Source organism: Pomacea canaliculata, linkage group LG6 (genome assembly GCF_003073045.1).
Source record: "Pomacea canaliculata isolate SZHN2017 linkage group LG6, ASM307304v1, whole genome shotgun sequence".
NCBI lineage: Eukaryota > Metazoa > Mollusca > Gastropoda > Architaenioglossa > Ampullariidae > Pomacea > Pomacea canaliculata.
In genome coordinates, this window is record NC_037595.1 from 8,293,126 (window position 1) to 8,306,861 (window position 13,736).

The following is a 13,736-nucleotide window of genomic DNA, read 5'->3' on the forward strand; positions in this document are numbered from 1 at the left end:
CAAAATGCTCCCACTCAACCAAAAAGGATACGGATAACTCCGATTAGATTTCGGTCTGTTTTCATTTCCTCTGCTTAATTTTAGGGAATTTTTTTTGGTGGACATCATGTAGGGACACAAGGCTGTGTCCTCTTTCTGGTAAAATAGCATACAGTGATAAACAAGTTTTGTACAATAACAATAAAATGTTCTTTAAAAAATTTTAACAACCTATCAGCAGCTGACAGTTTTAAATGTACTAAGCTGAAAAAAGTTTTGCAAATGTATTCATTTGACACAGGGATGCACAGCTAACAGCGAAGGAGAGAAGGATGCCGAGGAATCACTATATGCTGACCATTCAGTTATGCAGCAATGTCCACCACCATTGCCATACTCTTTGCCACTAGTGGTTGGCACCATCTCAAGGGTGTCCCCAAGTAGCAGCTTTCAAAAAAGGACTGTTTCACCTTTGCCTTCACACCCCCAGCGCCTTCCGATTCCATTGTCTGGTTTTCAGCCTGCCAGCATAAAGACCCATAACCCCTTGGAAGGTAATTTAAAGCCATTTTGTTTATAATCATTTTAGCTTTTTTTTCTTCTTACCCTTGGCCAAGAGTTATGAACAGTGCTTTTATGAGTTAAACTGGAAGCGGAAAATCCCAGCCTTTTGCCATAGTGAAAAAATTTGAAACAAATATGGATCACATATCAAATAGATATGACAAATGGTAAAGAGTAACCAAAATTAATGGTATTTTCCAGGCATTGTGAACTATAGCAAAGCTAAGCAAAGATCAGTATTTTACATGTTTTCTGCTATTGTGTTCTTAGGTTAGAACTAAACTAGAGAAAGTTGGATGCAACAACTGTCTCTTCTGGAAGAGATGAAGAATGATACAAACAACCTTAAAAGGATGTTTACATGGATGGAGGAACAAGAACAGGAAAGGCAAATGACACGGGAAATCTGCCAGAGGGGTTCCAGTCTCCTTAACAATCAGCAGAAAGATGTAGAGAGTCTTGAGGGAGATATGAAGACAGACCCATAAAAAAGGACATGCTTGGTATGTGCTTTATTCTGATTTGTTAGTAGGAGGAGTCAAATCTTTTTATCTGATTCCCTTTAAAGGTTTCCATACCATACCATTCATTGTATAAAACTAATGACATGTTTGCAGTACTAAAAAGTATAAAGGCATTGTTATGGTGGCATTGATTAGAGCAGATAGTAAATTTTCTGTACCACTTTTGCTTGGTTGTATGAAACTTCCTGAATTGTTGCTGTCTTTCTTTTGGGGGGGGGGGTTTCTTTAAATACTAGTTGTCATAACAGGTATTATAATGTTGCCCACTGCAATTTTTTTTTAAATGATGTGTATTATTTTTGTCTGTTTTCAGGAATGCCATTCGGTGATGCGTCGGGCTTCACATTAAAGCATGTAGTGAGGGGCATTCTATCTGTGCTATTTTCAACTGAGTTGGCCTGATCTTACAACTTCAATGGGACTCAAGAACCACCCCTTCATTTTACAAACAGTTCAGGGTAAGGATTTAAATATTTGACTCTGTGTGTGTGTGTATACGGTACATTAATACATGCCTGTCATAAAATAGGACTGTTTGGATTGTTTCTTTATCTTTAGTTATGAACCTTAACCTTTGACTCTGCTAGGTGCAGACAAGAATTTTCATGAGTCATAAAAAAAAAAAAAACATGACAGGAAGATAAATCAGGCCTGGAGAACTGTCCCTACCTCATTTTATTGTGATTGAATACATTGCCAAAATAAAATATGGACACATGTTTACGCAATTTCTAGTGACTGTAGTCCTTTAATCAGCTGGTTAACACTGTGTAGAAAGGAATTAAAATGACAGTTTTATAGACATCTTTACAGTTCCATGTATTGGGATTGTTTTTGAAATTAGAATTTCCAGAGTTTTCTGCCTATAGAAATTCTAACTGAAATTCAAATGCAGTTCCACTTGTAGTTCCTTTCTGTTTATAACGCTTTAAATTTTTATGCCACTTTACATATCAGTATAATTTGCTTGTACCTCTTTTTGTTTCACATTATATTCTGGATTTTAGGGTCAGTAACCTACAATTAAGTGATTACTTTTTTATGCAGACCTCATATTCTTATATTTGTTCTATTTTTAGATGCAAGAAAAAGTTATCCTGAAGCTACGGATGCTGACTTGCATGCATCAACTTGGTTAGCTGGTGCTAGGGATCAAGAGAATGGCAGAAGGGAAAGGGCTGAGCACAGCCTATACGTCAGTTAATTGTTCTGGGAAGGAGGACAAGTAAAGCTGTGCAACTTTCTACCTACAGTTGTAAAATTCTTGTACATAAACCTGCATATACTAAATCTGGATTTATATAATTATATAAAACTGTGCTGTGATTATTATTTACTCTAACCCATTAATTTATCAATGAGGATATTTTCACCCGATCCAATAAGAGATGTGTTGTGGTAAATTCAGAATCATTTATATGTTTACAGTTCTTTTCTAATACCTTCTAAAATTCTTGAACATAATTGTGTTTCAAACATGTGTTTGATGGTTTCCTTTTCTTAGTGATAAAGGTGCAATTTAAAATTTTAATCTGTTTTAAAAGATTGTAGTTAATACCATAAGCTGCAATCCAACCTAGAACCTTTTATAGTTAATTTCATGACTTTGATTTATTTTTAGAAATGTCTATTAAAGCATCACTCTTTTTTGACAGCAATTCAGTTCATACTTATCATTTGATATATTGTCATAGATCTTTGAACCTTTTCTTTGGGAAAATGTAATTAGTGTTAAGGAAACTGCAATTTAATTTTAATTGTTTTGTCAATGGATACATGGTTTTTGCATCGTTCTACAACTTATAATTATAATAACGAATGTTGCATTAATATATCAAGAGGAAACATCTTTTATGTATGCAAACAGACAATGCTTTAAAAAAATTTATATATTTTTAAAATTATTTTTTTTTATCAGTTTGCTTTTTATCCTTATTTATGATAACATTTTTACCTTGATAAATGATAAATTGTTTATGTATACAAATGAGACAATGCTTTAAAAAAATTGTATATTTTTAACATTTATTTTTTTATTAGTTTGCTTTTTATCCTTATTTGTGATAATATTTTTACCTTGATAAATGATAAATTGTTTATGTATACAAATGAGACAATGCTTTAAAAAAAATTTTATATTAAAAAAATTTTTTTTAGTTTGCTTTTTATCCTTATTTTACCTCAATAAACGCCAATAAATGACAAATCATGTTTGTTTTTTTATAACATTTTGCACTTTGTGCACTCTTTGCTGCTTGTTATATATATATATAATTATGCAAAATACACAAATATTAATCATTTGATATTGGTATTTTTTTAGGAATTTTGCATGTCTTGATTTAGAAATATGTAAATCAGGATATGCCGAAATCCCTAAAAATACCAATAATCTGAAGATATAAATAGTGGGATATATAAAAAAAAAAGATGGGACGTACCCATGAGCCATCAGGGTTGACTAGCGGTCACAAGGGGAGAGAAGCGTCCCACGCTTGTTTCACAGGTAAAACCGACATGACCCGTTGTTACGGCCCGGTTTCACTTTCGCTATGGTCGGACGCCATTTTGCCACATGGCCCCCGGATACTCAAGACATGTGTCCCACCTGTAGCCAATATTCCTTTGCTGCTGGGGGCAGCCTGCGAAAAAGAACCAACCAGAATGCCACTAGCCAAGACATCAAAAAGCGCAAATGGGGCTGGATAGGAATCTCCCAGCACAAACCAGCAAACACCATTGCCAGGCAGGCACTTGAACCCTCAGGGGAAGTATGGAGACCAAAACAAACTTGGAAAAGAACAGTAGAGAGCGAGGCAAAGGAGGTCGGAACCACATGGGCCCAAATGAGGGGAGCTGCCCCAAATCTGGTCTACTGGCGAGGTGTTGTTGCGGCCCTATGCTCCTCGAGGAGTAACAAGGAATAAATAAAAACAACCCGCGGTTGGGTTGACCTCGTGCAGCAACTGACAATCGTCGTCTAACAGCAAACACGTTATGGAACGCTCCCCAAATGCCTTAGCATGAGTTTCGTATAAAGCATGCTTCTGTTGCACATTTATTATAAAGATCTATAAAAATGTACTTATTAAAATTCTAGTGTTATAAAAGTGATTATTTTACTATGCCTAATGCGAAAACATTTTTGTTTATTAACTCTGCGTCAGCCATCTTAAGAAGCAGCTATTAATTCGAAAAATGGAGTCATTATTAGAACAACAACGGCGTTATCACGAAGAAAGAGAACGACTCGTAGATGCTATGACCAAAGAGGCATTTCTTCAAAAGAAAACGGTATTTATTCAATTTTATATAATATTATTATATGATTACCAATACTTATGTGTATACAAATACAGTTTGTGGTCCATGGTTTGTCCATGACAAAAAGTTTGAACAGCATAATGCATATTAATTTTGTTCTAAGGTAATTGGTGTCAAGCAGCCTTTTTAACCATGTCAGAACATACATTAGGAAAATACGTTCTATTGAGTTCAGGAAAATGTTGTGCTGTGCCTGTATGCGGAAGTAATTCTAATTTGCACTTGAAATCATTTTACCCCCTGCAGTTCAGCTGCTCAGCTTTAGAAAGAATTTTGGTTGTATAAGCATGTGGTAGTATCATGCCTTGTATCAGATTAGAACTGTGTTATATAAATCCACATTATTATAATTTATATGCAGATGATTCAGGTTAAGGTTTAATAAAAAAAAATTTCACTTATCTGTTTGAAATAAGTGGCTGTTAGTGTTTGAACAACATATAGCTCTGTTGGTAATATTTGCTGTTAACATCTACTTGTGTTACTGGTGATTGATTCATCTTTTGGTGTTGGGACAATGTGGTCTTACTTGGGACGATATGGACATAGTTGGAATGATTTGAATCAGGATGTGAGACAATATTACTGGGGAGATATAGTCTTGGGGCAAGATATCTATGTATTCACTTTTTTCCTTTCAGCAACGGGACCAGATAAATTCAGACACACGGATGAAGTTTCTGCTGGATGTAAGTTCATATTTATTCATTTAGTTTGCTCCTCGTTTACTTTTATTGTTAACTCTAAAATGTTCTATTTAGAAGTTTACACTTAGCATTCCAGTTCTGATTACTTCTTGTGGCAGAGTAACAAATATGCACACAAACACTGACCTCCCCTTTCCTTCCTTCCTTCTGCCTGAAAATTTAATTAACTTTTGTGTATTAAAGTGACACTGTCATAACAGACATTATTTTTTCATACCTTTCTTTTCTTTCTTTGTGAACAAAGCGTTTTGTTGAAGTTACGGGAGAACTGAAGGAGCTTTATGAGGACAAGGATGGGTGAGTAATTAATCTTTATAAATTAATTTATATCATGTGCGGTCTGTTCATTTCATGCAGGGGCACTCTTTTATTGCCAGCATAATAACACATAGAATTATACAGTGTAATTGTTTCTGAAAAACAGAAACAAACCAAAAGCATTCTCTCACTCCATACTTGCTAAATTTGAGAGCAAGTCAAATAAAAACTTTATATTGTCTGTCCGAGGAAGCTCAAGACAGAAATTTTTCTTTTGCTTACAAACCCAGCCACATATACAAACATAATATAAGCATATATATAAGACACATACACACCTACACCTTTCATGTACATGTGAACCTCCTAAGGAGGATGCCAGGTAATATAGCAGCCTACAAGTCCTTGTGCCTTTTATTTAGGATGGTGTGATGCTATGGTAACTAACATATACAGGGGATGAGGGGAAGAAGCATTGTGAGTGAAACTGAAGGCAGGAGTATGGTGATGAAAAGCAGAAGAAAATGCATCTTGTAATTATAAGATAGCAAGAAAGGGAAAAAATCTGTATTGTTTCCAGTCATTATCATATGTGGCAGTTAGAATTTAATGTGCAGGCAATGAATGCATGTTTTGTGTTCTGATTATATTTAAGTCCACTAAGTGGAATTTTATTCTTGCTTCTTTATAGATTGAGGAAGGAAGAAATACAAGCATTGGCAGGCCCTAATGAGTATGCAGAGTTCCGACAGCGTCTAACAGCCATTGATAAATTTTATGCTCAGCACCCTAATGAGGTGATTTTTTTTTTAAGGTTTTTAAAACGCTACTTTAGTTTTTTTCCTTTTGGTTATACAACATTCAAAGGGCACTATTGTTCGATAAAAATTGTATCCTTTTATTTCTTCTTTCATTTATTGTGGTTTGCTCAAAAGTGCTTTTTTTTCCTTTGGTCATAATGTTAATTTTTATTGATAAATTGTTTGATTTCAGATCAGTGTGCCCATGTCTATAGAGTTTGATGAACTGGCTAAACAACGTGAAAACCCATCAGATGAGGCACAGAGTAAGTTTATTTTTTTGTAATTATTGCAGAGGTTTGATGGAGATTGCTAATTTTTTTTAAAGGCCATTCTCCCTTTTTTTTCCCAAAAAAATTCTTATCCCTAATTTATAAAGATACGAATTTGAACATGATTAATGAATAAGACTCCCTGTTACAGATCTTGTTGACTTCACTGATGAAGAAGGTTATGGAAAATACCTTGACTTGCACGAGTGCTACATTCGCTTTCTCAACTTGAAGGGAGTGGACGTAAGTACTGTAACTAACATTTTGTACCATTTAGCTTCATTTAAACGGTCATTCTTATTATTGGCATGTCCCTTCAGTTTTGTGAAAACTAACAAGTGACTTTGTTCATTAACCATGCAGCATGCAGTAGAAGATGGAGCTTGGTACGTTTTTCATATGATAAAAGAGAAAGTTTTGGTCCTGGCTTACTTAAGATATCTTAAAATTATAAATTAAAATAGAGATATGAGAAGGTGAACAGGAACTGTCACTGAAGTTCCTAAGATTTCATGCTTGCAACCTTTCTTCATTATTTGAATACAGCACTTTCTGTTCACTTTCAGAAGCTGTTGTCATGTTTTTATGTAGTTTGTAACTTAAGAATTAAAATTGTTTTCAGAAAATGGACTACATCTCATACCTTTCATCATTTGATGAACTGTACAGAATACCCAAGGAAAAGAAAACAACGGCTTTCAGAGAGTAAGTAGAAAGTAATTGATGTGAAATTTGACAAAAGAAAAATTAAGTAGACTTGTTGATGCAATCCAGGTTACCCTCATAGTAACTACCACCCAAATACAAAACCCTTAACTCATTCAATATAGACGAAAAGTGATGTAATTGAACATTTAGAATGGTAGTAGTGGCACAACATACATTGTGTTCCAGTATTTACACCTGTTAACCTACAATAAAGACAACCATCATAAACACTTATAAATAGGACTTTAAAAAAAAACACAGTGGAACCTCGGTTAACGACCACAATCCATTCTGGAAAGTTGGTATCCGAAATGTTCGGTATCCGAAACAATTTTCCCCATAAGAAATAAAGGAAATAGATTTAATTGGTTCCCAGCCCCCGTTGACTTACTAATATTTGAGTTACAGGCTATATAGGTTTTTTGTTTATGAGAATAGTTATAATACAATATAAATGGAGTTAAATAAACATAAAAACATTAAAGAAAACATTTAAACATAAGAAAACTTGCCATTTTGACCGCGTGGGTGGATAGAGGGTGTGGAATTACTGCTTGGATTACCCCTTCATGAGCACATGTGGCATTGTAAAATCAGGGATGACTTCCCTTTTCTGTTGCTTTGAGGTTGAAGGAAAAAACTTGTCCAGTGTCTGTTGCTTCTGCCTTTTTGGTAATATGACATCACATCATTGAACATGTTTAGGCTCCTATTACCTATTGCACTGTTAGGGAAAGACTTTTCTACAAACAATTGCAATTCCCCCCACTTCAAACACATTTCTTTAATCACAAAAATCACTACATAAGAAGGATGCACACAGATAAAGATAACGAATGACTGATCATATCTCTGTCTCAAGCACGAATGATGCTTGGTCTGACATGCTGGTCGGTCACGTATGGGTCATGTGGCTGTTCAGTATCCAAAGTTTTGTTCGGTATCTGGTGCAAATTTTTAACGAAAGTTTTGATAGTTATATGAAATCTTTGCTATCGGCGGCATTCGCTAGCCGAGATTCCACTGTATATGGGATTATTCGCAAGAATTTTTTTTTTACTAGATTCAAATGAAAGTAACTATATGGAGAGCTATAATGAATATACTATGATATAATGAATCATGATGCTTGTAACATGATGAATTACTTATGCAAGCAATAAAGGCTTATAGAAAAGTTAATGTTCAAAGCTTTTGTGGTTATTTTGGGGAATTTTGCAGGTATTTGGTTTTTCTTCTTGACTACCTAAGCCAGTATCTCAGTAAGGTCAAACCATTACTTGACCAAAATGAGGTTAGTGAATTTGACCTTTTGTCACCATGATTATTATCATTGCAACTGTCTTATGATTTCCAATACAATTAAAAAAATTTTTCAGTTATTGTGTTTGAAAAAAATTACAGAGAAATGTTGTATTTGTGCTCAGGAAGAATAAAAGAAAATTTAGCATGTGTATTTGTTTATAATGAAATGGTGACCATAGTTGAGTCTTGTCACTATTTGGCATAAAAACTACCTCTTTTACATCTGTAATCACCTTCATTTTATGGCACGTGCAGACAATGGAGCAAGTGCAGACACAGTTTGAACTGGACTGGGCAGATGGTGTAGTGCCTGGGTGGCCAGTAAGTTAATTGCCAAGATTTTTGGATACATCCCCTTCCCCATTAGTCCTTTCCTGCCATGCAGTTGACAGAATGCTTGAGCCCATATGCATTACTGATCTTTAGTGATTGCATACAACATTATAGTTGCATTTACTCAAGGAAATATATTCATGTCTTTCTTTCCATTGACAAAAATAAATGAGTCCATATTTAGAAAGACAGTGCATGATTCAGACATTAAAATTTCATATATATATATGTTCACAGAGGTAGCAGCTTAAAAACCACAGATGTTGTATTTGACCAAAAAAAGCAAACTTAAGTACGTCTTTGTTTTCAATGGGAACAAAATTAATGAAGTTGAAAGCATAGTGCAGGATTGCATTGTCTTGTCATTAACATATCAAGTGTTTGCTAGCACATAAGAGACATTGTGTTTGTGTTGGACAGAAAGAAGCAACTGGTGCCCTCACACATGCTGGAGCTCACCTGGATCTCTCAGCCTTTTCCTCCTGGGAGGTGGGTTATATTTCTGCAGGATCCGTCTTTTTTTCTTACCTTGATTCAAGTCATTGCTGATTTTTAATGCTTGTGATTAAGTGTGCTTGTTATTCCTGTTGGATTATGCTCATCTGGGTTTCATTTTTAACTTTTGTTTGCAATTATTTACTTATTTTGTTTGATCCTGTCTCTCAGTTGTTGATTAGATGTTTATTGTTTCATCTTTGTTGTGTTTGCGCAGGAGTTGGCATCCTTGGGATTGGATCGTCTCAAATCTGCTCTCATGGCTCTTGGATTAAAATGTGGAGGGTGAGAGTGGTGCTTACATACTCTTTTAACAATTTCAGTGCTAGAGGAACTTCACAGACATCACTAAGAAAACCTTGCATTGTTTTACACACATGCAGACATAGACACTTAGCTTTAATACCATTCTTCTTATGGTGTATTAACATGAAGAATCATTGGGTGCTTATGAAGAATGAAAAGATTAACTTGGGGGTCAGAGAGAGTGGGAAAATCACTGGTACATAAATTTAAGGCTTTGACCCTAGCTATTTCACAAATAGCACAATCTGTGTTTCATACCTTTTATGCCAGTTCTCATAAACCATCTGCCAGCAGTTGTCTTTGATTATTTGATGTACTGTTGTTTTTCTCTATATCTTGTTGCTTTTGCATCTTGTGAGAGTTGAGTGTTACTATACCATTTTTTGGTAGGACTCTAGAGGAGCGTGCTCAGCGCCTTTTCAGCACCAAAGGCAAAACTCTGGAGCAGCTTGATCCTGCCCTGTTTGCAAAGTCTAAGCCTGGCAAGGCTGGCAAGACGGGGTGAGTTGTCAGTGCTAAGTTCAACGAAAATAGCAGTACATGTATTACAAAATTTACAAAATGTGAAAAAAACTGAAGCTGAATTCAGAGATTTTTTAAATGTCAAAAAGCTTTACTTTAAATGTTTACTAGAGTGCAAAACTCCTTTTCATTTTCTGCATCACTACTCACACACAACATTTGTTGTTTTCCCATGTTTGTTCTTTTTCTATGTTGTGTCTCTTTCTTTATGATAAAAGTGCTATAAATGGTCAAATGTTTTGCTAGAAAAGAGACGGAGAAACAAAAGGAGATTGCTTTGCTAGAGGCCCAAGCTTATCGGCTTGCCGAATTGCTGAGTGAGCAGCGTACAGCCACACGTGAAAATGTTCAGCGGAAACAGGCACAGACTGGTGAGGAGAGGCAGGAGAGTGATGAAGAGCAATACACTGATACAGAATCAGATGATGAGGATGATGACATCCCATATAATCCAAAGAATCTGCCACTGGGCTGGGATGGCAAGGTTAGCCTTTTTACTTTCCGTGTTATGTTTTGTTGCAGATGTTGATGGTTGGCAGGAGTAACTGGATGAGTTTTATATTGTTAATCATCATCATGATGCAAATAAGTATGTGCTATTAATCTATGCAGATTTACATTCATCCTTCTGCCAAATCTTCATTTTTCTCTTAAAAGATGTAAACCTAATGTGTATCTGTTGACTAACATGCAGCAAATGTTGTCTTTATATTAATAATTAAAAAATTTTGAAAAGTAAAAGTAGATTTGACGTTTGCATGATGAACATTTTGTTTCAGCTTTGTTGCTTTATATCGAGGGCATAACTATTTCAATAGAATATAAACAGGTTCTTTTTTAAAGATATTTAAATTCAGGTTCATTATTTCAGCCTATTCCATACTGGTTGTACAAACTGCATGGTCTTAACATCAGTTACACCTGTGAGATTTGTGGAAATTTCACGTATCGTGGCCCCAAAGCTTTCCAGAGACATTTTGCTGTGAGTGCCATGTTATTGCCTTCAGACTAAGTATATTTGTTTAAAAGTACTTGGACTCCTTGTTTCTTGTTTTGGTTTTAGTTTAGAACAAAGTTATTTGGGAGATATGGAGTGACACAAATACAATGTACCTCTGAGAGAGTGCTTGTGTTGATTGAAGGTTGGTTGTGTGTGCATCCCTTATCTTAATAATCGACATTTTTTTATTTTCTTTGAGTATTGTGTCTTTGGTAACTTTTTACAGTTCAGAGTTTCCTCCTTAACCACAAAGTCAGTGTTATTTTTCAACTTCTAATAATCCTCAGAACTATAAAAAAATTGATTTCTTTCTTTGAGCTGTGATTAGACAGAACATATGTCTGAAATTGATATAAATAAATTAGAAGGCGGTGTTCAAAGAAAAGTTGGTGGTTACTAAGAGCTCAAGATCTCAGTGACACACACACAGCCATCATTTTGCCGGTGCAGGCACTGAAGCTGCTGCTGTCAAGGTGTTGCTCAGAATTATTCATTTGTTTGGCGTGATTCTTTTTCCTGAGGTCCATACACCAGTCCATTGTGTTTTACAACAGAGCTTAGCCACCACTTACATTGCAGTGACATGTTGGCAAGTTTTAAATCAGACTGTCAGTAGCATGTCTTCCATATCTGTTCCCTAGCTTTTGCAAGTTGCACCCTCTCTTCCTGCAGGCCCTTCTGGATCCTGTCGGGTTGAATCACTAAAGAAAGGAGGAATGGAATGTCTGTTCCATGGCACCTAGCAATAACATTTTCTACTTCTTCTATTAATATGATATATTAATATTATTTTATTTTATTATTATATGTATGAATTAATATGATGTGCTTGCATGCCTATATGTAAAGGGCCTTGAGTCTGTCTGATGCTGGAAAAAGGCTCTATACAAATGTGTTAGTTATTTATGATAAATAAATATAATTTCAGCTTTCCAGTCAAAGCTGAGTTTTTAAATACACAGATTCCGTAGTACAAAAAAATTGGATTACCTGTTCAAGACATAAAGAGATGCTACCATGCCTGCTGCTTGACTGTTTACATCAGTATCATTTTTCACTTGTATGTCCTGACTGGTGGAGTGTTTTATTTATCATTTGAAAGACTTATTCAGGAACTGACCATGTGAGTTGTATTTTCTTTTCTATCGAGCAGGAATCACGCCATGCTCATGGAATGAGATGTCTTGGAATCCCAAACACTGCACACTTTGCTAATGTCACATCAATAGAGGATGCTTTATCTTGTGAGTTGCATGCAAACCTACATTAGGATTTGTTTTTTCCTCTTGCCTTACATTTAAGTTTCTGGAGAATCTTTTACATTTTCTATCTTGTTAGTAAGCAGTGAGGCTCATTTTTATTGTTTACTTAGTATTAGTATGACAGAAAAATTTCATATAGGATTGGGGTAATTTTCCTGAATTTTTCCATAATGAGAGCTGTTTGTGTTCACAGTGTGGAACAAAATCAAATCTGGCAAAGAGACGGAAAGATGGAAAGCAGATGTTGAGGTAAGCCTATCACTCAGTGTTCAGGCTGTGTGAACTTTGATTTTCATAAAGTAGACAAGAATAATTGCTTGTGGATTGCAGATTTGGAGTGATCAGAAATGGTGTAGTGACTTTTTTTAGCATGTGTAGAACGTTTTTTTGCTTTAAGTTTCTAATTATAGTTATTTCGACATATTCATTCGCCTTTTTTTAAAGCAGTATCTTTCATAATCCATGGACTTACGCTCACTAATCCATGCAGTTTGTTCATGTTGACCACAGTACCATTTATTTACAGACACTCAAGTTTATTGAATGGCAAACTGTTGGTTCATTTTTTGTAATCTTTCATGCACAGTGTATTAAGCTCATCTCCACACAGGAAAATGCACACTAGTAATTCGGTTGTTATTATTATTATTACTAATTATTGATAAACAGTTTAAATTTATACAGACTAAATTCATACTAGATTTATACTAAATTTAGGCATGCTATTTCTGTTTTTCCGTTCAATTTATAGATATATAAAATTACACCTGAAAATGTTATTTCCTCTATGTTAATAAAAGGGAAAGTAAGTTTCCATGCTTTGAAGATTTGCAGTTAAGCAAACAAGAAGGCAATATTAATTTTATGTTTGTCTTTTTGTCCACATCTCTTTCAATATATCTATATGACTGTCAACAACACATTTCTCATTGATTGTGCATGCAGGAGGAGTATGAAGATTCCCAGGGAAATATTCTCAACAGAAAGATGTATGACCTGTTGAAGAAACAAGGAGTACTCTAAACATTTATATAGAAATGTTGAAAAAAGTGCAGCTGTTGTGTTTTAAGACTGAAAAGAAATAAAATGTGTTTTTGTTTTTAAAAACCTTTTAATTGTGATGAAAGCCTGTTGTGTGTGGGTCAGTGTGGAAAAGTATGCATGATTACAGTAAAAGTAAAGAACGTGTTTTCTGTTTGCAATAAAATCATACAACCATCTAAAATGGATGTTATATGGCAAGTAAAATAAGAAAAATTACAATATGCAGCAGTGATCTTCACTGCTATATGCCACATGGAGAAAGTGCTGCTGACACCATACAGACTATTTTGGTAGCAGAATTCTTTTAATGATGCATGAGAGTTCAAAATCCTG

The 13,736-nt window shown here is 35.0% G+C and overlaps 1 protein-coding gene across 1 annotated transcript; it reads left to right on the forward strand.

Annotated features, from left to right (window-relative positions):
• The first annotated feature begins 4,205 nt into the window (after positions 1–4,205).
• LOC112565566 (splicing factor 3A subunit 3-like) lies at positions 4,206–13,460 on the forward strand. Its single transcript, XM_025241081.1, has 17 exons — positions 4,206–4,361; positions 5,033–5,080; positions 5,343–5,395; positions 6,048–6,153; positions 6,350–6,422; positions 6,580–6,671; positions 7,051–7,133; positions 8,358–8,430; positions 8,697–8,762; positions 9,195–9,263; positions 9,487–9,554; positions 9,966–10,076; positions 10,344–10,581; positions 10,969–11,079; positions 12,251–12,341; positions 12,553–12,608; positions 13,305–13,460. The coding sequence occupies exons 1-17, from the start codon at positions 4,266–4,268 to the stop codon at positions 13,380–13,382; spliced, it is 1,512 nt and encodes a 503-aa protein (XP_025096866.1). The 5' UTR covers positions 4,206–4,265; the 3' UTR covers positions 13,383–13,460.
• The last annotated feature ends 276 nt before the right edge of the window (positions 13,461–13,736 follow it).

Excerpts from the sequence above, each read along its gene's own strand:
- LOC112565566 (XM_025241081.1), top strand. The coding sequence starts at position 4,266 with ATGGAGTCATTATTAGAACAACAACGGCGTTATCACGAAGAAAGAGAA. Across the intron at positions 5,396-6,047 it reads CTTTATGAGGACAAGGATGG|ATTGAGGAAGGAAGAAATAC; the intron begins GTGAGTAATTAA and ends GCTTCTTTATAG. Across the intron at positions 9,555-9,965 it reads CTTGGATTAAAATGTGGAGG|GACTCTAGAGGAGCGTGCTC; the intron begins GTGAGAGTGGTG and ends ATTTTTTGGTAG.